Genomic DNA, 26486 nt, shown 5'->3' with positions numbered 1-26486 from the left:
ATGATCAATCACTAAATTTTGGAGAGCTTCTAGTTAAATTATTAAAGGCTTTCCCCGTTACAGCTTCCCCTCTAGGGAAAACTGACAGGTCTGGGGATAGCAATAGAGGTCAATATGTGTAGCTCAAGGTTGAACTGTGAAGTCCTTGGGGTTCTCTGAGCTTGGTTCTTTTCTTGAAAATGTTTCATTACCCAGCGAGGTAACATCTTCAATGCTAGAATGGAGTGGGGTTTGCTCTCTGTTTATATACTGTGGCATGCTTTGCCAGTGCTGGTGGGGGTGGGGGTTTTGTTTTGCTCCTCTGGTAGTTCCTTGATTAGCATATGTTTACTGCTTGATTGTGTGCCTGGTGGTAACCTTTGCTTATCTGGCAGAACGTATCGATGAGCACCAACTAGCAGTCAGAAGACATGATGAAAACTCCTTAATCTCAGAACACATGGGCAGACTTAACCATAGTTTTAACTGGGAAACTGTCAGCATTTTAGACCAAGTTAAATCCAAAAATGCTAGAGAATTCTTGGAAGCCTGGTATTCAGACAAGGCAGCAATTAACAGACACATAGAGATAAACAGCATCTACATACTATTCAAAAGAGACAAAAGACCAGGAGATCGCCTCACCAGCAATCATCACCGAGATAAGCAAAGGTTACCACCAGGCACACAATCAAGCAGTAAACATATGCTAATCAAGGAACTACCAGAGGAGCAAAACAAAACTCCCACCCCCACCAGCACTGGCAAAGCATGCCACAGTATATAAATAGAGAGCAAACCCCATCCCATTTTGGCACTGAAGATATTACCTAGCTGGGTAATGAAATGTTTGCAAGAAAAGAACCAAGCTCAGAGAACCCCAAGGACTCCACAGGTCTGGGAGTGTCACACAACTTAAAGGCTGCCATGTTAATATATCTTCTGAAAGGCATCTGTATTCTTTTGCCAAAAGTGTATTAGATGTTATGGTACACATTGTAACGAGAAAGACAGATTGTCCTTTAACAATACACTTTGGCAAAGAAACCCACCTCATGGAAGAAATGATAATTCCATTTGTGCCCTTAAGATATGGTCAGCATTTGCTGTATCATTTTACATATCATGCCATCTTTGGCACAAGGATGGGGAAATTAATGCTACCAGAAGGGAGAAAATAGAAGTATGCAGTACAGGGATACAGGCAGCCTATACCAGTGGAAAGTTATATTTGGATCCATCTCGCAGGTAAGCAATGATCTTATTGGGCAAATTTTAAAAAATGCAAACAGCTGAATACAGCTGAGTACAGGTAGTCCTTGCTTAAGAACCACAATTGGGACCAGAATCTTGATTGTTGAGTGAAGTGGTCATTAAGCAAGATGCCCATATGACTGCTTTGCTGAACGACCACAATCTGGGCACTCCTGGTTGCGGTCATTAAGCAATCTCCTGGGTTGTTAAGCAGGTGGAATGAAAGAGCTGCCTCCTGAAGGATTTCAGACCACCAAGCAGAGGGTTTACCCTCCTTTCCATGCATGGAGGGGAAATCCTTTGTGAGGCTGGAGGAATGGAGCTCAAATCTTCAGGATTTGAGCTCCGTTCCTGAAGACCGCAGAAGGATTTTAGCTCCCCTCCATCCCCTCTGCTTGCAACCTTCCCCACTGACTTGAAGAGTGTAAAGTGATTATAAGATAAAGAAAAATAACTATTACAGATCTGATATAAATGGTATGTCTCTTATGTAATAACTGGAATAATCACAATAACTTGGAAATTTGAAATAAAATCATCCTCAGCAAAATGCAAGTTGGCAGGTGCTATCAAGAGACATCTAGCTGTCTGAGAACATACCCTTAGAAAGTGCTGTAAACATTCCAGGGTTGGGAGACAGAACTATTCATGCTCTTTGGTGATTTTCTTCCCTACGTTTTTGGATATGTAAAAATCTTGGCCTGGATAGAAAGAATACAAATCACAACATTAAGTCTTACTAAAAAGATTACAGAAGTTAAAATGAGAGTTTTGTGGCATGATAAAGACTAGCACATTTTACAGTATAAGCTTTCTTGGAATTTATCAGATGTTGAAAGTTTTATAATCCCTTAATAATGAAGAGTTCAGTTTCAATTCCTTAGGTAAGTAAGGGCCTGTTTGTGTCTGGATATAAAGATGTTAATTAATTTCTTCATGACATGAATTCATTTCCAAGCTATTTTTACCTTTCACAAGGTCATTTTACCACCTCAGGTGTGCTATGAAAGGAATAAGGTATTTGGCTGAACTTCTGCACAATATACCAGTAAGCTGAAATACGTTCAACATTGTTTCACTATATTCTATGCAGAAGGCGGCATCTCTTTTCAGTTTTTCTATGCTTCTGTTGAACTACTTTGATGAACAATATTTATGTACTTGACTTTTGTAATTTTGGCTTCATAGCGTATTGTTGTGGGCTGCCTAGAGAACTTGGTACAAGAGTTCGATAAGAAACTTGCAGCATAAATAAATAAGAAAAATGAAAATCTAGGAATCATCCACATCTTACTTTCCACAGAAGTCCTTGTGGGTAGCAGACACAAAGAGGAACAAATCAGGATGACTAGACAGCCAATTTGTTACCATTTCAGGGTGCCTGGGGTCAACTTCCAAATACACGCTCCTGAAAGAAGAAGAAAAAAGAGCCATCTTGATTAAAACTTGCTTAAATCAAAAATATATAAATTAGCATGCTATGAATTGGGTTCAGTGGATCTTTGCAAATATAAACATGTACTGAGGAGGTTTCTGCAGTGATTCAAAGACACTAAACTTCCAATTCAACCATATTTGCTGCTTGCTTTTGACAGCTTTTTGGTTTCATTATAAGCATGAGTTAAATCAGTGTTGTCCAAACTTGGCCACTTTAAGATGAGTGGATGTCAACTCCCAGAATTACCCAGCCAGCCATGCTGGCTGGGTAATTCTGGTAGTTGAAGTCCACTCATCTTAAAGTGGCCAAGTTTGGACAACACTGAGTTAAATGAAGAACTGGGTAAATGCTGATGGAAGCATATCTCCCAGAATAGATACTAGGTTATGAGAAATAAGTCTCCCAGATCATCATGTAGAAGATCCCACATTCTTGTAGAGAAAGGTCCAACTAATGCAGCCTGTGAAATCCATTGTTATTAATCTCTTTCTTTTGTCTAAGAAAAATAAACTCTATTCCTTTATTACATAAATTGATGAATATTTATATGAGTAGTACTGACTTAAAGTTTGGTGAGGTCTAATACTTTCAGGGGTACCTTTACCCAAGTGACTTCCCCATTATTTTGTGCCAGCTCCTCCATACTCTCAAAACAATTCAAGCATTTTTACTATAAGCTATTTCCTCAGAGAACTTCCTTTTGTGAACACAACTATGCAGTCATATCACTGTAAGTTTTTCAGTTTTTGGTTTTACTGTTTCTTTTGTTTTTATTGTTGCATATATTGGTTTATTTTTGGGTTGTAAGCCACCCAGAGTCTGGCTTTAAGATGGGTGGCTATACAAATGTTTTAAATAAATAAACAAAACAGCTACAAAAGCGATAGAAAAATAAAACCATAAAATATATAGCTACAAATAAGGTAATTAAAAAATGAAGATGGGAACTTTCAGGGGAAAGCTCTCTGAAAAGTCCAAAGAAAGCCAGTTTGACCTCCGTGGGGAGGCTGTTTCACAATGTCAGTGCTACTAGACTTCCCCAAGCCAGGTCATGACACAGGTCATTCAGGAGAATGACCAAAGCCATCTCAGTCCCAAAACCAGTCCTGAACCCTGACTGAAAAAGGTTTAGTCAAACCTTCCCACTGAGTGCTGTGAAGTTGATCCATCACCATTTCAACAACTTTCCTTAAAAATGGAAGGTTGGAGACCAGTTGGTAGTTCTCTAACACCGCTGGGTCCAAGGATGCCCTCTTTAGGAAGGGCTGCACCACAGCCTCTTTGAACACTGTTGGAAATTCCCCCTCCCCCAATGAGGCACTGACAATTTCCCAGACCTAATGCCCCCCCCCCACAAACACTTTCTCTACAACCTTGGAGGGATAAGGATTCAACCAGCAGGTGGCTGAAGACAACCAAGATAACATACTATCCAATCCCTTGGAAGCCACAGACCAAAAGGAGTCCCAGATCACAGGGCAAGGTGATGCCTCCAATCACTATCAAAGACTGTCCATCTGGAGTCAAGACTTCAGTCAACCGAAGCGACTTTATCAGCAAAATGCTGCACAAACTGGTCTTAACAGCTGGACAGGAGATAATTGTTTCTTCTCCAATAGGGAATTCACTACGCTACATAATACTGCTGGATGGCAGCCATCCAATGCAGTAAGAGAAGAGAGGAGAGGTACATTACATACTTTCAACTTTATACACTTCAAAACCTATTGGAAGTCAGTGTAGAGTCTGCAGCACTGGTGTTCTATGCATCTGGTGGTTTTAACTCATCAATAGCCAGGCTGATGAATATTGCACCAAATATAGTTTCCAAGTGATCTTCAATCACAGCTTCATGTAAAGTGCAGATGTGTGGTGATAAGGGGATGTGTCATAGTTCTGTTATGTTGGTTCACGGTCAGTATGCAGTTCTTCAGTAGGGAAATGAAGTAGTCTGGTACACTCATATTTTTTTTAATAATTTTTATTAAAAGATTTTAGAAAGATTTTAAAAACTGCAGAAGCGTAGAAGAAGAAATAGAAAAAGATTGTAAAAGGGTAAAAGAAAAAGTGAATAACAAAAAATCAAGAAAAAGATATCTAAAGAAGCGACTTCTGATCTTTGTTGCAGCAGTTAAGAGTTTGTACTGTCTGGTACAAACAATAGTTACCATCTCCACCCTCCCATATTGCATATCATGGTTCCATTCTTCTCATAAACAAACCTTTTTAATCAATAAACCCCAAAATCAGCAGTTCATTTTTATCCATTTTCAGCAAAAAGTCTACAAAGGATTTCCAGTCTTTTATAAAAGCAATTGTAGTTCTCTTCTTGATTGAACAAATCAATTTAGCCATTTCTGCAACTCAGCCATCTTCATAATCCTTTCCTCCATTATTGGTATTTCTGTAGTCTTCCATCTTTGTGCATATAATAACCTCGCTGCAGTTACCATATATAAACCAATCATCCATGAGCCTTTTCTAGTTGAGTGTCCAAAGTCCTAATAAGAAAACTTCTGGTTTTATGTGAATGTTAATTTTTAAAACTCTCTGCATCACCATCTAGTATCTTTTTGCTTTTTCACAAGTCCACCATGCATGATAAAATGTCTTTTTATGTTTTTCACATTTGTCACAGTAATTAGAAGTATCTTTATACATCCTAGACAATTTCTCTGTTGCCATATACCAACAGTATATCATTTAAAAAAAAGTTTTCTTTTAAATGGTAAGACAATGTGAATTTCAGAACTTTTAACTACATTCTCTGCCATTGATCCATTTGAATATTATAACCAAAATTCTTGGCCCATTTTACCATACATTCTTTAACTTGCTCTTCCTCCATTTCAAATCTCAGCAAAAGCGTATACATTTTAGCAATCACATGTTCATCATTTGTACATAATTCGCTTTCAAATTCTATTTTATCACATTCTGTTCCTGGTACTTTTACATCTATATTATATCTCTTGTTTACATCTCTTTTACATCTATATTAAATCTCTTAAGCGCCCCATTTCCCAGTGCTAGTAAGTCTTTATATGCTAACCATTTGTCTTTGCCTGCTGTTTCTTTTCTATAAAACACTTATTGAGCTGAGGCTAACAAAGGTATTTTTGGACTTAGCCTGGGCTTGTATCTATTCCATATTTGAAGTATGACATTCCTAATATAATGATTTTTAAAATCTACATTTACTTTGACTTTATCATACCATAAGTAATCATGCCCCCCAAACCTCAGACCATGATCTTCTAAATCTAAAATTCTCTTATTTCTTAACAACAGCCATTCCTTCATCCAAACCAAGCAGCAGGCAGCAAAATACAATTTAAAATCAGGTAATCCCAGTCCTCCTCTTTTCTTTGCATCTTGGAGGATCTTATATTTAACCTTTGGTTTTCCCCTTGCCATATAAATCTGGATATGTCTTTTTGCCATCGTTTAAATGGTGCATCAGTTCTCAAAACAGGTATTGTCTGAAATATGAATAACATTCTAGGTAACATGTTCATTTTTACCACAGAAATTCTTCCTAACAATGACAATGGTAATTTCCCCTATTTTAATAAATCCTTAATTTCATTCCATACTTTAACATAATTATTTTGAAATAATATACAATTCATGTTATTAAAATGATACCCAAATATTTCACTTTTTTCTCAGTCTGAAAACCAGTTTTCACAGACAATTCTTTTTGTCTTCCATCTTCATATTCTTTGTTTTTTCCTTATTAATTTTAAATCCAGCCAATGCACCAAATTCTCTTAGTTTTTCCATTAATATATTTATCCCTCCAAAAGGATTCTCCAAAATTAGAACCAAATCATTGGCAAATGCCCTTAATTTGTAAACTTCTTTTTTAACTTTCACTCCAGCAATTCTCTCATCTTGTCTTATGGCTCTATTAAAACCTTCAAGAGCCAGAATGCATGACAACAGAGAAAGTGGGCATCCCTGCCTCATTCCTTTCTGTATTTCACAGGGCTTGGTCAATTTCCCATTCACAAATATCTGTGCTTTTTGGGAAGTATATATCGATTTCACCCATGTAATAAAGTTCTCTCTGAAATCCACATCTTCCAAAATTTTAAACAGAAAAGTCCAATTTAAATTGCAAAAGTTTTCTCTGCATCAAGAAATAGTCAGGCAGCTTGTTTTTCATGGTTGTTCCATGTACTCTAATACTTTAAGAACATTTCTAATATTGTCTCTTTTCTCTTAGGTAGAAAACCACATTGGTCTTCATGGATAAAATCCTGTAAAAACATTTTTTTCAGCCTTTCAGCTAAAATTGTAGTGAATATCTTATAATCATTATTCGATAATGATATTGGCCTATAATTTTTTGGCAAAATTAAATCCTGTCCTTCTTTAGGTATCAGTGCTATATTTGCCCCTGTCCAACTATCTGGTATTTTTCCATTATCTAAAATGGAGTTCATCATTTTTTGCAAAGGTAATAAAAGCTCTTCAAAATTTTTATAATAAGAAGCTGATGATCCATCTGGACCAGGGATTCTACCTTTATTCATCTTCTTTATACCATCACACATTTCCCTTATTGTTACTGGTCCATTCATCCTTTGTCTTTGGGCATGTGTTAACTTTGGTAAATTTTGTTTCTTGAAATATTCATCTGCCTTTGCTGATGAAATTTCTTCTCTCTTGTATGGCATTGTATAGTACTGATGACATTTTCTTTGAATACTTACATTATCGTTCACCATAGTTTTCTCATTTTGTAATTTTAATATCATTTTCTTTTTCCTCTTCTTACTCAGTCTATAAGCCAGCAATTTCCCTGGTTTATTTACTGACAAGTTCCTCTGTTTAACAAAATTTAATTTTATTTCCATCTCTCTCACCATTAACATAGAAAGTTGACACTGTAGAAGTTTAATCTACTGTGAGATATTTCTTCTCCTGGAGATCTCATTAGTTCATCCTTTTTCAATCAATCAATATTTTATTATGGTCACAGACCAGAATTACAAATAAAACACAAATTTGTACAAATACAAATAAACATGGATTAAAATGAAACAAAACAAAACATGATAATATTAATGGTGGGATCATCAGTGGGCAATCAAAGTCTGCTTGACTTTACAGACAGTATAACAAAATTTAGCTACGTTCAAAGAAACTGAATCATACTGATGAGATAGCAACAACTGTACATAAAAAAGATCAGAATTTCCTGGGTATTTTATCAAACAGGGAGTTATAAAATGGGTCTGTGAGTCCTTATAGAAGGTACAGTATAGCAGGACATGAGTTGTAGTTTCAATAGCCCCTTGTCTACAGGGGCACAATCTCAGCTCATATGGAACTTTTTTGAACTGGCCCTCCAAAACTGCTGTGGGAAGAGCATTGCAACGTGCTAGAGTTAATGCCCTTCGGAATTTGGAGAGAGTTATATAATGTAAGTATCTCGCCGGTTTATAAAAATGGGCTTGACTGCTCAGGAAAATGTTCTTAGGTAGAGCAGACTGGTCCTGTTGGAGTTCCAGATCTTTGATATGTTGTTTAAATGCACTAAGTGCATGCTCATAGCCCATCATTAGGAACACCTCCCTGGAGAAGCCAAGATGTTGCAGTTTTTGTGAAATAGTCCTGAACCATACTTATTTATAATTGTCCTCCATAAGGAAATAACTCAAACCTGAGGGAAAGGACAGTAATTTCAGCCAATGTGCTATAATACAAATCCACGCACCTGTTTTGACTTTAGACAACCCTGCCTTCCTCCTTAATACTACATTTGAAATGCAGGGGGCTTCCTGGAATATAGCCCTTAGGAATTTGGACTGAACCCTTTCCAGAGGAGTAAAGGAAGGGTAAGGTCCTAGCTGAGCACCAAAGAGTAGTTGTACATGAGCCTTAGCTGAATATAGCTTCAGTGCTGCTAGAATATGCTGTGCTTCTCCTCTTTTATCTTTATATCATTTAGACTCTTTTGCATAGTTTCTTGTCTTTTTTTGTTCAATTTACTGTTCTGAATAAATTGTCCTTGCATGAATGCTTTACTGGCATCCCATACTATTTTAATATCAGTACCCTTATTGAGGTTATTCTAAAAAAAACCTTTAAGATTCTTGTTACATTCTTCCACTATTAATTCATGGTGCAGTAATATTTCATTTGGCCTCAATCTATAAGTTCTAGCTTTCTTTTTGTATATTAAAGTCACTGGATTATGATCAGAGAAAGTCTTTGACAATATTTCAACTATGTTAACACAAGTGGACAAACTTTTGGAAATCCAAAACATGTCTATTCTGAAACAAGATCTATGTCTTTCTGAAAAATAAGTATATTTTTTAAAATCACAATTTTTTGTCTCCATATATTAATAAATTCAAGATTATCCATCATTTCGAAGAATATTTTTTGGTAGTTTGTCTTGCATCATTTTAATCCCTTTTGCTGATGTCCTATCTTGTTGTGGGCAGACTACTCCATGCCAATTTCCCATTAAGCACCAATTTTCATATGACAGCTCCATTAACTTTCCCATAAGCCCACTGAAAAATGCAGATTTATTTTAAGTAAGGAACACAAATCCCCACTAAAAGGATCTTACTTTTATTAAAATGATACACTCATATTTCTAAGGGCTATCCAAAATTTATTGTAGTCTACACAGTCCAAAACCTTGTATAATCAATAAAAGAAAAATAAAGACTTTATTCATTCATTCATTCATTCATTTATTAAATTTCTCCCTTGCCCATCTCCCCCCAATGGGGGACTCTGGGCAGTTCACACCAAACATTAAAACCATAAATACATATAAATATATAAAACATAAAAATTTAAAGAACATTACTAAAAAAGAGGAAGAGAGTCCAAGAAGATGAAGGATCTTGGGCTGAAGACAGCAAGCCTCTATGGGGCTAGCCATCCCCACGCTTGAAGTATTTTTTGGGGGGGGGGAATCCTCTTGATTTTTTTCATTATCCATTAGATGTTAGCAATGTATTCTCAGGTGCACCTGCCTCTTCTGAAACTGGTTTGTACAAGAACTGGCAGAATTCTTGTTCCATGTATTGTTGAAGTATGGATTGCAAAATTATGATCATTATTATACTAGCACAGGAGATAAATGAAAGCGGTTGGTAGCTGAAGTATCCTTTATCCTTTAGAACTGACTTTTCTGGTATTGGAATATAATTCACCCTTTTTAATCCCTTGTAATAAGTCTTCTACACCTGCCTACAAACCACTTACAAACATTAACCACATCATCTGTAAGATATGTAAGTTCTTCTGGTATTTCATCAATTTCCACAACTTTGTTGTTAGCAATATTTTGCAAGGTGTCATTTAACTTTACTTTTCAGAATATCTGGCTCTAATTCAGATATCAAGCCTTAGAACCAATGGTCCCTCCAAGCTGTGCACATGTGTGGCCACACAGCAACCATTGCACAAGAATCTGTCTCCTTTTCACTGAGGTGATGCCCTAGCAAAGGAAGGAAAGACAGCTGGAGAGAGACAGAGAGAGAGACAGAGATGGAGGAAGGAGAAGCTTTTTGCCCAGCATTTGGGAGGTAGGTGGAAGCATGCAGACCTTCTGTGGAGCTCCAGGCAAAGGAGGGATTCAGCTGTAGCAGGAAGAGGGAGAGAGAGAGGCTTCTTGCTCAGGACTTAGGCTGAAGCCAATGCTTCAATAGATCAATAGTGTAAATTTGACCCCACAAAGATGTCAAAGCATATAGTACAAAGATTGGTGCAAGACTACTACAATGATATTAAGACAATTAAAAAGCTGCAGGAAGTTTTAAGTTGTCAGGGCTTCATGGCATAAATGAATTAGTTGAAACTAAGGAAAATTCTGGAAGCCTGCATCAGGTTCAGCTAAATAAATATTTTCTTATACTGAGATTGGAGGTGTAGTATGCCTATCGTGCAGAAACCAAAGTTAGTTGTGATTTTGCTGGTGGAAAGATGTGGAATTCATAGAAGATTGACTACTTGACAGACATCTCAATCAAAAAGTCCATCTGGAGGGAATGTGCAAATTGTGAAGAAATCAAAAAGGCAGTAGAATAAATCACTTAGGAATGGAATCAAAACTAATAGGAAACAGCTCGAATTGCAGATTATGATGTAGTTCCATACAGACAATTCAACGAAGTTAGATGGATGTTAAGTCATTTTGCAGTGAAAGAATTAATTAAAAATTACAAAGCACTAGTTCAGTATTTCTCAGAGGAAGTGGAGGATGGAAATGATCTTGCAGCCAAGCACTATTTGACAATATTGCAGAATCCACAATGCTGTGTTTCTACTGCAATTATAAATGATGTTTTGGCTGATTTGGCAGAAATATGCTGTGCCACTTGAGGCTTTTGAGCTTGCTAAAACCAAGATAGGGAAGCTGAGAGCACAATATTTGGAACACTTTGCTCACTTTAGCCCTGAAGTGATTTTTTTTTCCAGTATGGGAACCAAAGTAAATAATGATGTCATGCCACAGTATTGAACCATCTGGAAGATAGATTCCCAGATGGTAAAGTGGGTTGCAGTTGAAATATTAACATTACAACAACAACAAGATGACATTTTTGACAATGAAGAAATTCAGAATCTGGTCTGTAGGTATTCAAATGTTCTGAAATGGTGGGCTCAGACTCATAAAACAAATTTCTGCTGACAAGAAAGACTTATCAGTAGCAAAAATGAATACAGGTAGTCTCTGGGTTAAGAATGCCTGGTTTAAGGACGACCCATAGTTAAGAACGGAGCCTACTGTAGCAAAATTCAAGTTAAATACACAATAATTTGAGTTAAATACACAATGGTTCGAGTTCATTACACAGTACTACTTACACAGTATTATCAATAATACTGTTCTGGCTTACATACAAATTTGACTTAAGGATGGACCTCGGGAATGGAACTCATTCTTAAACTGGGGACTACCTGTATAATGAAAAAGACAACCTTCAATTTGTTATCAGACCTCATCTTAATATTGTTGTTAAACTGAAACCTCACTTAGCATCTGCACTGGATACCTGAAATGTAGCACACACATTTAGTAATTGAAAAAGAAATGTGAACTTCGCATCATTCGTGATACAGGTCACAATGTTAGTGAATATTCTCAGAATGCCAATTTTCATATTTCCAGTACAACAAACTTTAACTCACTTGTACTCAGCAATCATTGCCTATTTAAGTTACTTTTTAACATTGTTTTAATATATATAAATGTGTGTGTATGTGTGTATATATATATAGAGAGAGAGGGGGGGTATATATAAATATATATTTTATGTACACATTGTATAGTACAATTATATTTTCATTTGAATCAAAATATGTAGTTTTCCATTTTTTAAAATAATGTTGAAAGTTTAGAAATGTAAAGTATATTATGTAGTTTTTTTGAAAATCAATGCCTCCCAACCTGGGGTTGCTAAGGCCAATGAAACTGTTGCTCAGAAGGCATCATGACCTGCACCTCTGTTTCTATGGCTTAGAGGAAACATTGCTTAGAGCTACTATTACACATTTTTACACTACAACATCTACCAAATCAACTCAGAAACCTATGGGTTTAAGCTACTATGTACTTTGGCCCTATGAGAGCCGATTTTGTCCAGAAATTAAAGTACAAACAACTTTTCCAAAGTAGGCTATTTTCTAGCACTGGCAAAGCAATCTCAAAATGCACACTGATGATGACTTAATCACTTTGTATCCAAACTCATGCCTAAGGTTCTTAGCTTAACCACAGCAGTTTTGTAGGCCACAAAATAAACTGACAATGAAACAGCTAAAACCAGGTAAAATTCTACTGTTTCTCACCCCAAACATTCCCTTTGAATCAATCAGGCTCAGTTAAATTCACATATGGAAGTGGATCACATCTGAGACAGAAAGAAATCTTTTTCCCTCTGTGTCGCTGTCTTCTCCATCTAGAGAGGGGAATTGTGAGAAATAACTCATTTTTTGAAAAAGTTAAGACCTTGGGAGTTATGGACTCAGGTTACAAATGAAAGTTCTCTCAATGAAACTGGCCTTCCTTTAAACTGGTCTCCTGAGAGAAAGAGAAAGTTCTTGTTGCCAGCTTTTACTCTCCTATGCTTTAGAGGAAACGCTGTCCTTTCTTTTCAATGGAATCTACTTGAAAATTTCAGTTTTATTCCAAGTTTACAAGGGTTTTCCATGTGTCAGTGTTGTGATTTGTTATTTTGTTAATTCCCTTCTGTTCTTCTTTATATAGTATATACTACAATACTATAATAAAGACATTGGGGTGAAATATAACAAGCACTTTGTTTGATGGTTTGCACTGAGTTTTACTTGTCAACAATCTGGTAAATGAAACCACCAAGGAGGATTTCTCATCTTCCAACTTATTTTCATACAGATCACTAGTAGCAGAGCAAGGTTTTCTGGTAAACAGGTGTGTCCATAATGACAGAAAGACACACCTTCTTAAGTCAAAGCACAGGATGATACTGGGAGGAGCTGCCTTTATCTTCCCCAAAGGAACTCTTGCAAATTGCTATAATTGCTTATGAACACTGTCCAAGAACACAGAACACTTCCATCCATCTGGTTTATCCTCTTTTAATGTTTCCTTCATAATTCTTTTCCACTATAATTTTCTTCAATTGTATAATTCTGAAATCTCAAAGATCCACAAGCATTCTTGAAAACAGCAGTTCCATCAGTAATATTGACATTTAAGGGCTATATGAGAAGAAATGTTATTTATTTTATTCTTATAACTCACATTTTTAAAACTGCCTGAATTCTCAATGACCCTAGACAGTGCACAAATTGAAAACCAAAGAAACAGAACAACAGACAACAGAAAAGGAAGATGGTCATCCTGGAACAGACATAAGAACCCCTCACAAAGAGAGTCCACATCCTGTCCTAGCCAAAGCCTGGGGAAGGAGTCTGCTTCCTGGGTCCCATCAGATGATATTTGTTTAATTAACAGGACCCAGGGCATGCTGACTCCATCTAATCTTATAGGATGGGCAGAAACAGAGACAATGGGAGAGAGATGGTCCCTCAAATAACTAAGCTGTATGCCATACAGAGCTTTGTAGGTGATAACTAGCACTTTGAATTACACCCATAAATCAACCAGTAACCACTGTAGTTTGCAAATTGTTTGTGTTGGCAATGATTTTTACTTTATGTAACTTGCACAGAGTAATATTTCTGACAACAAAGACAATGGATATAATTTAATAGTTAGTTCTTCCAAGATATATGGAAATGCATGTTTGTAAGAATGGAAGGCAGAGGAATAACAACCTATATGACCTGCCAGTAAACATGTTTTCCTCCTCTCCTTTCCTACTCAAAAGATAACGGGGGAGGGGACAGAGTCCCTACCCAGATTAAAAAAAAAGTTTCATTCCCTATCTCTCTTCTTTCTGATTTGCAGAATGCTATGCAGGAAGAGAAAACCAAGACAAGTCAAATTTTTTCGACTCGTTGGCAGATTTTGAATTTTGGAAACATGGTGGAAAAACTTCAAGTTCCAACGCTCCACAGAAGTATGTCATAGGCACACTCATAAGTGGATGCCATATCTCACCCATTCACAAAATGATTGTTATGGTGATCAAGAACAGTCACAGAATACTTATATATGAAAAAGCAAGTCAAAATACAAACCATCTATCACTGGAACCCCCTTACGGACTTTTTGCTGAAACAAAAAATGAACTTGTGATTTATGGGTTTGATGATTAGAAAGGGTAGACTATGGAAAGGAGGAAATTATGTTGTAACCTTAGAGACAGACAGTAAAATATAAATGTACTTGTAACTGCTGTTAAGAAGACTGGAAGTCGCTTCTCTATAATGTTTTCTTTTCTTTTTTTCTATTTTTTTCTTTACACTATTTTTTCCACTTATTACTTTTCTTTCTTTTCTTCTTGCTTTCAAAATTTGTGTTGTTCTTATTCTTTAAAAAAATATATATATATATATATATTTTTTTTCCCCTAGTGTGTGTGTGTGTGTGTAAAATATATAATATATGTAAGACCCAGGAGCTCCTCACAATGTACAGAGGTTTCCACCTCAAGTCCAATACCCAGAGACTGCACACCAGCTGCAAAGGGGGCGGGCGGGGTCTGGTGAGTGTCAAAACTACTGTCCAGGATGAAACCCAGAGCATCCAGGAGTACATCACTAAGATGGCACCCAAAGATATGCTGCTGAGAGAATGCCTGAGGCAGCAACAGACATGGGAAGAAGTTCAGAGGAATTGCCATGGCAGGACCAGCCCCTGCATGGGATGTACCACAGATAGCTGAGGTGGCTGACATTAGGAAATCCCATCAGTGGCTGGAAAGGGCTGGACTAAAAGACAGCACTGAGGCACTGATCATAGCAGCACAAGAACAGGCACTAAGCACCAGATCCATACAAGCAGGGGTCTACCATACTAGACAGGACTCAAGGTGCAGACTGTGCAAAGAAGCCTCAGAGACAATCCAACACATAGTGGCAGGGTATAAGATGCAGGCAGGAACAGCATACACTGAACAGCACAACCAAGTAGCTGGCATTGTATAAAGGAACTTCTGCACAGTGTATGGGCTAGACCCTCCCAAGTCCAGATGGGAGATTCCACAGAAGGTTGTGGAAAATAACAGGGCTAAGATCTCATGGGACCTCCAGATCCAGACAGACAGGCAGGTACTGGCCAATCAACCAGACATCATAGTAGTAGGCAAGAACCAGAAGACAACGGTGGTGATAGATGTAGCAGTGCCAAGTGACAGCAACTTCAGGAAGAAGGAGCATGAGAAGCTGAAGAAGTACCAGGGCCTGAAGGAGGAAATAGAGAGGATGTGGAAAGTAAAGGCCAAAGTGGTCCCAGTGGTGGAAGGAGCACTCGGGGCTGTGACTCCTGAGCTGGGAGGGTGGTTCCAACAGATCCCAGGAACAACATCAGAGCTCTCTGTCCAGAAGAGTGCAGTGCTAAGAACAGCTAAGATACTGCATAAAACCCTCAGCCTCTGGTAGAGGACCTGAGACTGAGGAAGATACATACCACCCATAGGGGTGAGAGGGGATTTTATTTTTATATACATATATAAAATACAAACAATCTAAGGAAAAAATTAAAATTTAGGTGGGGCAGAAAACCCAAGATGCTAAATGAAATGTCAGTAAACGTGTTGGTGTCCATAATCCCCTTGCTGGGTATTCTGGGATTTGAGTATGCTAGCAAGAATAAGATTTATTCCACCAGTTATGTGCACTTTCTCTATTTCTTCTCTCTCTGAAATTGGGAAAAAAATGGCAGGAAAAAGCAGAAGTTGCTCTCTCACATGCATACTCTTATGTATCTCTTCTGTCAAATGATTTTGGCTGTAAAGCAGAAGACAGAAAAGGCATCCCCAGCTCCTTAGCCCCCTACAACAGAATCTACTTCAAAAGAACTGCCAATATCAGAACTCACCCACAATCCTTGAGAATGTAAGAGGCCACGTTCAGAATCTCTTTGATGACGCTCATCCCATCATTTCCTCCATCCAGGGCACCAAGGTCCTCAAAGCTAGAAACCAAAGACAGGTCTAAAAACCAAATCATATCCTGGCTTTACAGAAACAGCAATATATATATAATACTTCAAAAGATATGCAAAGGCTAACATGTCATTAGATTTGGTCAATAGGAATAAGGAGAATGGAAATTCCTGGTATTGAATTTTTACTGGAAAACTTAGGGGCTTCCAGTGGAGCATTCTGGAAATGATAGAGATGATAAGCATTTACTATGTTACTGAGACCACTGTCAACAGAAGATCAGTGAAGCAGTCCATAGATCAATTGCAGCGATACCACCTTTTGCTTTTAACTAATGTGTCTAATTTATCCCCACTCTTTCATATAAAGGTCCAATGGGCAAACTAGGCATAATAGAAATAGGCATTTAATTTAATATTTATTTTAAATACCTATCTTCAAATCACTCTTCTCTCCAAACTGAGTACTGTACACTCAGTGTAGCATTAGTTAAGAACAGGCCTGCGGGGACTGACTGAGGAGAGAGAAGCTGAAACCTATTATTCTTTGTATAATACTTCAGAGAACATAAAGTCCTTCAATGAACTTTTTACAGTGGCAATAACAGCAGATCCTTTAGCCAAAATGAATCTAAAATCCTAGACGCTTTGTTTCAACTTAATGGTAGTTACAGTTAACTGAAATATTCCTAGTTTCTTAAAGACTGAAAGGCAATTTTTTCTGTCCTAAGTTTCCATGTTAATAGATTTTGGAAAGAGCCAATTTAGATGTAACAAAGGTCACTGGTAAAGGAAATCTCACCTCATTTTTCAACAGCTAATAGCAGACATGAGCTCTCTGGATTAGGATTGTGATACCAAAGGAAGGTTGTTGTTTTTAGAAAAAGAAAACCTTTCTATGCAATTTTCCATTTAAAAATTTAAACCTTTGCCATGGTTTAAAAAATCCAAATATCTATATGGAACCTAAAATGAGAAGGAGTCTGGTAGCACCTTTTCAAATTAACCTATTTTATTAAAAGGCATAAGCTTTTGTTGGGACTTTCTCAGCCTGAAAAGAATAAAATGGGTTAGCCTGAAAAGGTGCTTCAGATTCCTTCTGATTTTTGGCTACAATAGACTAATACAACTTTCCTCCTACAATGTCTGTATGGAATCTATACTTCTTCCCATATGGAAAATAATACTGTCAGAGGGAGGGAAAATATATTTGAATTCAGATTGGGGAGGGTTTGCAGTTGCTATTATTTCTTTAAGAAATGGTAAGAGATCGTATTAATATCAGGACTTCCAACATCACAGTCTTTGGCTTTAAAACTGCAGCAAAGGAAAACAAAACACAAAGAGAAAAATAAAAGGAAGATGGGTCTACCAGAGAATTTCTGCTGCCAAGCAAGTCATATCTTCATGAAAAATGTAAGGTGGATTACTGATGATAGTATCTACCAAACCCCAGGGCAGTAGGCATTCCCAAGGACCTACAATGAAGAAAGCATCAAAACTTTAGGCAGAATAACCACAAAGAAAAAAAAAAAGCAAAGCTGAAAGATTATTGACCATGCTATCTGTGTTTACTCCTCACTTAACATAGTTTTCCATATTTGATAGCATAATTTTCAGCTAAAATTTGGAAATTTCCTCCAGGTTGGCTGGAAACAAGCACTGGAGCTGAGAGTTCCACCTTTACTTCTCCCTTTTCCGAGTCACATGTACATGTCAACTTCAGGAAAAAGATCCTTGCTTGTGCTACACAAATCAGCTGCATCTCAGCTAAAAAACTCTGACTTAATGCTGCTTCACAAACCAGGGATCTTTGGTTTATTAAATATCAGAATGTCAGAACACTGTGGTTTAATAAATATACGTATATGATGGGGGAAAAGGTAAAGGAAATGTGTTCAGCTCTATGGATTAGTAATCTGAACTGTAGTTGTAGGAATAGTAGTAGTTTTAATTTATTATGTGCTTATAACTAAACAAAGTAGAGATGCAGAATACAGTAACATACTATAATCAATTATATCATAATATAAAATAAACAGCCTCTAAACTGATAAGGGCCATTATATATATAACAATATTAACCTCTATACATTCAAAGTAACAAGTAAGCATTTATTTCTTTATTTTAAAAACTTCACAGATGCCCATGAAAAAGAAGAGCTTTTAATGTTCTTTTACATTTTGAGCAGTCCAATTCCAAGCATAATCCTGATGAGAGTCTATTTCAGGAACTAGAGTCCAGTAAGAAAAAACTGTGACATGGCTTCTTTTCATCTATCATATAATAAATCATATTGAAAAGAAACACCTATCCAAAAGCAAATTGCAAAATATAATGGAACTGCTGTAGTTGGTTGGATTGAAAAGAGAATATATGGCAGGTATGTTAATTTTAGAAATAATAACAATAATGATGATAATCTATGGAAGAATCTCCATATAGACTGTACATATAATTTGATAATCCACCCCTCTGGATTCAGTCCTTGAAATTATGAAGTAGTCATAGCTGCATCAAAGCTTGGTACAACTCCTTAAACCAGACAGCCTTCTCAGGAGGGTCTTCAAGTGAAACTGGATGCATTCAAACAGAGGTTAGACTTTAATTAGCAGGGATTGGACTTGATGGCCTACATCATTCTCTCCAGATCTGATTCTATGATTTCTATAAAGTAGTTGAGGGGAGGAGCCAAGATTGCGACACACTAGCAGCTCCTGAAATAAGCTCTCATCTCACCCTTTCTGGCTTAGTCCTATGGCCCAAAAATGCCATCCAGAGGCAAGAAAAGAACCCAGACCAGCCCCAGTAATAATACTGGGGCCCACAAATCAAATAAAACAGAGAAACAGATGAAGATTGATTCCTACCTCCCCACCAGAGAGACAACCAGAAATGTGAGTAAGAGATTCAGGATCCCCTCCACCCCCCAAGAATATCACAACACAGAAGCCAGTAACAAGACAGGCCTCCTCCACAACCCTTCAAAGCTTCACCCCAAGTTGCCGCCTGGAGCAGGGAGGTAGCAGAGATAACTTCCTGGAACAAGTATCCTGCACCCCCCACAACTACATTACTCAACCTTTCCATGAGGTCTGCCTTTTATCTGCAGAAACTCTGATCTTTATATTGCAACAGCCAAATGACATTGCAGTCAAAGCTTCCAACAAACCCTTGACTGCAAACCCTCCATGGGAATCAGGGGGTTAAAATGCCAGCAGAGTTGACATTCCGGTAGCCCACCCTACATCAACAGGGCATCCAGGACCAGCTGGCACAGCCAATTACTGCCGTATACTGCAGAAAAAGCAACTCCTCATAGACAGGGATTGAAGTCTAGACATCTTAAAGTTGCCGAGGTTGAGAAACACTGATTTAAAGAATTTCTAAATGCACATGCAGGTTGATGGGGAAGAAGTTGTTCCTCAAGTATGTCATTCCAAAACTGTGGAAGGGTTTAAATTTAAGGGCTAGGGGTGTGCAAATCAACAGCCAATTCAAACAGTTGAGTCACTGATTTATTTTGAATGGTTGACTCAATAAAAAGTGTGTGCATGTGTCCAAAAGTCTGTTACACTGAGGAATTGCTTTGAAGGCACAAAATTGAATATATCTATCCCATTTAGCTATTTGATTCAAAGATTCAGTTTGAAGATTTGATTCAGTCTAATTGTTATTAAACTGAATCTCTGAATTAAAGCTGTTTTAAAGAGTTGTGGACAAATGCCAATCATTTGCATGCCTTTGCAGTCCCAAGCAGCTTTTTGGAATTGAAACTAAAGGACTGCACACTTCTACCAGTAAGAATTCACACTTGGGATTATGTTCAGAAATGGATCTGCACCCAAGGAAGCTACTTATACATCAGTGACAAGGTACATTCCCAGTGGTTAATCTCATTTACTAGCCTAATGCTTCTGTGCTGAACTAAGTGCAACTTCTGAGCACATTGTACACTTAGAAAGTTGTAGATAAAAAAGAACTTCCCACACTCTACCTTTCTCTTCACTGTACAACACACAGAATAATGTGTAGCATGACATTATAGTAGAAGTTATCATTTAAAACATGTACCAAATTATAAGCATATTCTGGGGAATGAAAAATGTTGGAGATTCAGAAGCTATGATTGGGTCACTTCATCTGTAGTCACTGTGTGATTGAGTAGACTGAAGATGTTTCCAGCTTTCTTGTACCTTCTTGCAACAATATGTTCTTCTTCCCTCATACCATTTACAATGGACAATTACAAATATGAAGGGAACTTACATGAAGATATATCATGGTGAAAGATATGGATTCTTTCCTGTAGATGTAAGCTATGGAGAGAAGATTTGACACAAGACATTTGAAAGATTTACACGCATATCTCACTTATCATCTTATGATTAATTTTAACAGTGGTCTCAATCATAGTAAATTAATAGTAACATTTTGATTGCATAATAACTCATACTGATCTCCATAGCACTGAATCAAAACACAACAATCTGAGGTTGTTTCAACCTACCAATTACATGCTTTTATTATGCAACAAATGTTGCACTCATTACTGCAATCCCTGTTTTGAACTATGAGTCACTTTTGCTCAAGTGCTTTTTGTTACATGCATTACATCTGATAGTCCTGTTAATATCAGACACTTATTTCTTTCTTTTCTGCATCACGGTAGCAGACAGCAATTAAGAAAGAATAGAAATCGAAGTCTAGAGAGGTGTCTTTGTGTTGTGCACAAGTTTTGCTTACGTACATGTGGGGAATTAGATTTAATCACCTCCAATCAATTCAAACATTCTACTGTAACTTCAAAACCATGCACTCCGCAGTTCATCTGCCTGTAAATTTGCATAGCTGCACTGTGCAGTAACACAAACAGAGTACTTTCTATAACTCTAAACCACCAAACTCATCTTTTCCTGAGATTGCCCTACACCTGGAAAGGGCAACCATGTAATCCTGAGAAATGACACATCTGCTTTATGGAGTTGCAGACAGGAGTTATGTGAGCACCTCAGTGTGCCTCAAACCATCTTTTTGCCTTCCAAGCTGATGCACTACATAGCCCCAGTAATGAATGTAAACTATAGGCTGGCACTATTGATGCTGGTGCAGGGCTATGCCAGACTTGCAGAATGTGTTTGATATGGATTGCTGAAGAAAAATCTGTGCAGCCTTTGCTCAGATCCTTCCATCAGTCTCACAGCACCGTTGTGACCTTATTCAGCTCACTAAGGGAGCGAACAGGAGAGCAATCACTTTGGCGAATGAAACATTTTTTATTGTTGGTTTTACTTTTCTTCAAAAAAACATGGAGGGAACTGCTTTTGTGACCTGTGGGGCACATGTTATGTTTGTTTTCTTCCATGAAGTCAGCAAGATCTTTACATGCTAGAAGTACAGTTAATTGCCCTACTGGAAGAGAAGGTAAAAGGTCTGGTGGCAAAACTATCCATTTTCCAGCTTATCTATGAAGCCGGTGAGTTCTTGAATAGGACACAGGGAATACTGGCAGAGGGGCATCAAGAAACCTTCCAAAAGTCCGAAGCCAACCTGAGGTCATGGACAGAAAGACAGAGGAGCATGTCACAAAGGCCCAAGCCTGACAAGAAGAGCTCTTATATTCAGGAGCATCAAAATAAATTCCAGGGCCTTACTGTTTGTAAAGAACAGCAGCTGCAGACTGAGGAAAACAACTCTACAGGCTCTGCAAAGAGAAGATTCCTATCTGTTCTCTTAACTGGAAGCAATGATAGGTGGTCATCATAATCACAAGTTCCCTTCTGAGAAGGACTGAAGCAGCAACCTGTTCATCAGAAGTCTATCAAAAGAAATATGCTGCCTTTCTGGGACACACCTTCAGAATGTGACAGAAATGCTCCCAAGGCTTTTTAAGCCCACAAATATTCCTTTTTTCAAATCCATGTGGGAACATATGACATAGCCAGACACACCCTGAAAACACTGCAAGGGATTATAATGAACTGAAGGAGCTGGGGCACAGATGATGTTTTCTTCACTTTTTTTGGTTGAGGAATGTGGTGCAGGAAAAGAGGGGAAAATATTGGAAATAAACAGATGGGTATACAGATGGTGCCATTGGGAATTGTTTCAATTCTCTTATAAAGGGACATTTTTCTAAAATGAGGGTCTTCTATCTTTTGAAGGGTTGCACTTCAAGATAACTTGGAAGAACGTGTTTGGAAGGCACCTTGCAAACTTGATCCAAAGGTCTTTAAACTGGAGCCTGATGTTTGTTTATATGCCATCAAATTGGTGTTGACTTTTAGAAAATCTTAGGTAGATTTTCTCCATGATGATTTGTTTCTAACCTGATATTTCAGGTCTTCCAACAGTGCCCTCATTGCCACTGTGACTCAGTCCATCCACCCTGTTTCTGGTCATACTCTTCTTCTTTCCACCTTTCTCAGCATTAGAGCCTTCTCCTGAGAGCTAGGTCTTTGCACAATGTGTCCAAAGTAGGATAATTTGAGCTTGGTCATTTTGGCCTTGATTGAGAACTCTGGATTGATTTGTTCAATGATCTATTTGTTTGTTTTCCTGGCTGTCCACAGTATTCTCAGAAGTCTTCTCCAACATCAAAGTTCAAGTGTTAATACTCTTCCTATCTTGCTTCTTCAACAAGTCCAACTTTCACTTCCATAGAGTGTCACACGGAATACCATTGCTTGCACAATTCTGATCTTTGTAGATACAGACACATTACGGCATTTCAATTTGGATGTAATTACTAAATTACCAAAGACATTTACTAGCAAGTAGCTAATGTCTGCAGAAAGAAAGTTTATCCTGCAAAAGGAACTTAGGCTTGCAAAGGAAATGAAAAACAACAAAAAGACCTTCTTTGGCTATGTAAATGGAAGAAAAAGGAAGAGGTGGGCTCACAACTGGAAAATAACAGGTGACGGGAAGAGGACAGCACTCCTCAATGCCTGCTTTGCTTTGGTCTTCTCCCCAAAGGGGAATTATGTTCAAATATGCATAAGCAGAATGAATGACGAAAGGAGGGAATGGCAACCCAAGGTAAGCCAAAAAAAAAAAAAGTTAAGGAGCATGTGACTACCACAAATGAGTTGAAATCTCCAGGACCATATAAATTACACCTGAGAATCTTGAAAGAACTTGCAGATATCATCTCAAAGCCCCTTCTCTGAACTATGAAAAAACATGAAGAATGGCCATAGTGTCTAATCCTTTGACACTATGAGTAGGGCAAATACTGTTCCTTTCTTCAGAAATATGAAAAAAAGAAAGCCTGGGTAACTACAGATTGATGCTGATATCATGCAAAATTCTGGAACAGATTATAATGTAATTGTTTTGAAAGCATTTAGAAAAAAAATGCATTGCTTAGCAAGAACTAGCATGGGTTTATTAAGAATAAATCATGCCTAAACAACCTGATCTTCTTTTTTGATAGTGGCCAGTCTAGATAATAAGGGAATGTGACAGACATAATGTAGCTCGCTATCAGCATTCAGCAAAAAAGTTTCCTGTCAGATTTTCAGCAAAGAAGACAACAAAATGTGGGTTGCATTGTGCTACCATTAGATGGATATAGAAATGATCGAACAATTGTGCCCAATGAATGCACCCAATGGCTGCATGTCAAGTTGGAGGAAAGTGTTGAGTGGTGTACCATGGTGCACCATTCTGGACTTCATACTCTTTAATAATTTAAAAAACAGAGATGCAACCAACAGCAACAGTCAAAGGCAGCATTCAAGAACTAAGAGAAAGAGGTGTTGAATTCCACGGCCATGCCCAGTTCTGACTATCGAAGATTCTTAAGCCTAAGGCAGATCATGGTTAGGAACAAAGGACCCAAAACAAAAAAATTATTCTGTAACCACAAGCCTTTGAGACATACAGGTGCAGCATTCTGTTAGCAGAGAATGACTTTTATTTGCTTTGCCCACAGGGAGACACTGACATTTTCACATGCAGCTTAGGAGGACAAATCCATTATTGTCTTAGATTGGAAGATAACATGGCTTAACATGCCAGTCTCATGGAAATAGCTGTAGGGAAATGAGCTCTGGCAAGGTTATAGCTAGAAATTAAAAAGGTGAATATTGTTGATTTCTCACCAACAGCTCTTTATCAGATTCTGCTATGTTAGCAGCTTTGGAGACAGTTTGCTCAACTTTAACACCCAAAATTTAGATAGTTTTTACCGTGAGCACCAGTAATCCATAGACATGAAACATAAGTAAGAAATACATGGCATCTCCTCTGCTAAAACTACCTGGTCAATTCACATAGCTCAGTTTTTACTCATTGTCATTATTAATGACTTAGTAATCAACATTTTCTAGTCAGGGCACAAACATAATATCAAATAACTTTAAAACAGTGAAAATAAACATAGTGCGTTATTCATTCAGCAGTGAAATTCAGACTAATTATGCTGAGACTAAAACTGCTAAGTATACAACTTAAGAAATATGTCATTGCCATGCTCCCTTCCAGTCAACACTTCAGGGCGAAGAGCACCTAGACTGAGAGCAAGGGTTGGCACATTCTTTCAAGTCCTTTCAGTATCTGAATCGTTTAATATATAAACATTAAACTTAGTGCAAACTGATTACCTCTTCCTGTAAATAGATTTGTCATCTTTTTATTAAAGGACTGTGTGTGTGGCGCTTCATTTACTGATCAGTTACTCAGTCTGTAAGTGGAAGAATAATTTCTGCTGGTATGAGAATGCCCCTTTTAATAATAATCACAGCAGCAAGCAGTAGCTTTCCTCAAAATTGAGGTTTTCCATGAATGAAAAAGTCATACTCTCTCTTCTACAGATACGAGCAGATAAGATGAGGAAAGCACTCCTAAACACTACAGAACTTACATCTGTTAACCCTCAAAGCATTACCCTTTAACAAATGCCAGTGCATTAGTTCCTAACTACCAATGTTATAGAGTTAAGGATGGTACAAGAGAAGGGGCTATAGCTCAGTAACGCTGCCTATACATAGCATGGAAAAGATCACTAGCTCAATTTCTACTGGAAAGGGCCTCAGGTTATTGGCTGGTGGAAGGGACGCCGTTTGAAACGGAGGTGCTTCTGGAATTAGAACTATGTTGCATTTTTACATAGCTGAGAAAACTGAGTTCACAGCGGAGGGGGCAAAAAATATAGGTGGAAAAAAATCCCTGTTTGTGCTCGTTCTTATTCCTGTTTTCTTGGCCTGTTGCTTTTTTATGGCAAGGGAGAAGAACCATTTTGCCACGCTTTTTGCAAGTCAGCACAGCCTAGCAAGAGACCTTCATTCTTACTCTGAGTTTGTACCACTCTGTAGGGCAGTATTGGGTACAGAGGCCTTATCCGTTTGTGCTACATTATTGTCAGTGGGTTTCAATTATTTTCATCCACTTTCAATTCCAAAACAGCAAAAGAGCCACTGGATACGGATATGAGAGAGTCACTTCTATCCTCAGGGCCCTGGGGATATTTTCTTCCACCAACTCCTGCTCACATAAGACCAATTTTGAACATTTCATGAAGTTTTTAGCTGGGGAAAAAAAGATAAGAAATATAGGTATCTGCCTTATGTCAAATCAGATTATTAGATTATCCTGCCCAGTATTGTTGAGATCAGGGTTCCAGGAAGATATTTTCCCAGCCGTAGCCAAAATGCATATAAACATATAATCTACTGTGCTGCTTTAGCATGCCTCCAGTTCAGCTGAGCACTAAATGAGAGCAGATAGAGCTGTGCTAAGGAGACTGGTGATTAAATTCAGGTTATAGGAGACATACGTGTTCCACTGCAAGTTCTAATCATCAGTGTAATGGTCCTGTGCTAAATTAATACAAATGAATAAACTGGGTATAGACGTTTCTTTCTGCTGCAGTCTTAAATGATTTTGCCTGCCTACAACAGGAGAGTTATTTGTATCTGTAAATCAGAACTGATGTTCTCCCACAGAGAGGTGTGATCCTGTAATTGTGTTATTCCCATAGTTAGGTACTGGTATTACAAAAGAGTCTTTCAATTATAGTGGCATTGCTTCAAATAAGTATGAATGCATTAACAGAAGTATAGGGGAGGAATTATCATTCCTCTTTATTCTGTTTTGGTCATACTGCACCTAGAATACTGCATACTGCATTTCAGGAAAAATATTGACAAACTGGAGTATTTCCAGGATTATAAAAAACAGCCTGGAAGAACAAATGTATGAAGAATGGCTGGAAGTGTTCAATAGGCTTAGTTAGCCTGGAAAACAGAAGACTGTGGAAGATATCAGAACTCCAA

The 26486-nt window shown here is 37.7% G+C and overlaps 1 protein-coding gene across 6 annotated transcripts in view; it reads right to left on the bottom strand.

Moving 5' to 3' along the window:
- The window catches only part of HEMK1 (HemK methyltransferase 1, mitochondrial release factors N(5)-glutamine), a 93630-nt gene that overhangs the window by 41250 nt on the left and 25894 nt on the right, over positions 1-26486 (bottom strand). For 3 of the 6 annotated variants that reach the window (XM_088134024.1, XM_088134020.1, XM_088134023.1), the window contains 5 exons: positions 20476-20525; positions 17578-17683; positions 16140-16235; positions 2528-2641; positions 799-1934 (listed from right to left, as the gene is read on the bottom strand). In XM_088134024.1, the coding sequence (XP_087990150.1) occupies positions 1880-1934; positions 2528-2641; positions 16140-16235; positions 17578-17683; positions 20476-20525 (421 nt within the window). In that variant the 3' untranslated portion in view covers positions 799-1879. The other 3 variants (XM_088134021.1, XM_088134027.1, XM_088134022.1) reach the window with 3 other exon arrangements.

This window comes from Python bivittatus, unplaced genomic scaffold, assembly GCF_059951505.1.
Source record: "Python bivittatus isolate LINGU-HERP-01145 unplaced genomic scaffold, Pbiv_v1 ctg000080_np1212, whole genome shotgun sequence".
Taxonomy (NCBI): Eukaryota; Metazoa; Chordata; class Lepidosauria; order Squamata; family Pythonidae; genus Python; species Python bivittatus.
Note: the sequence above shows the minus strand (reverse complement) of the source record. Positions and strands in the feature narration are given on the sequence as shown.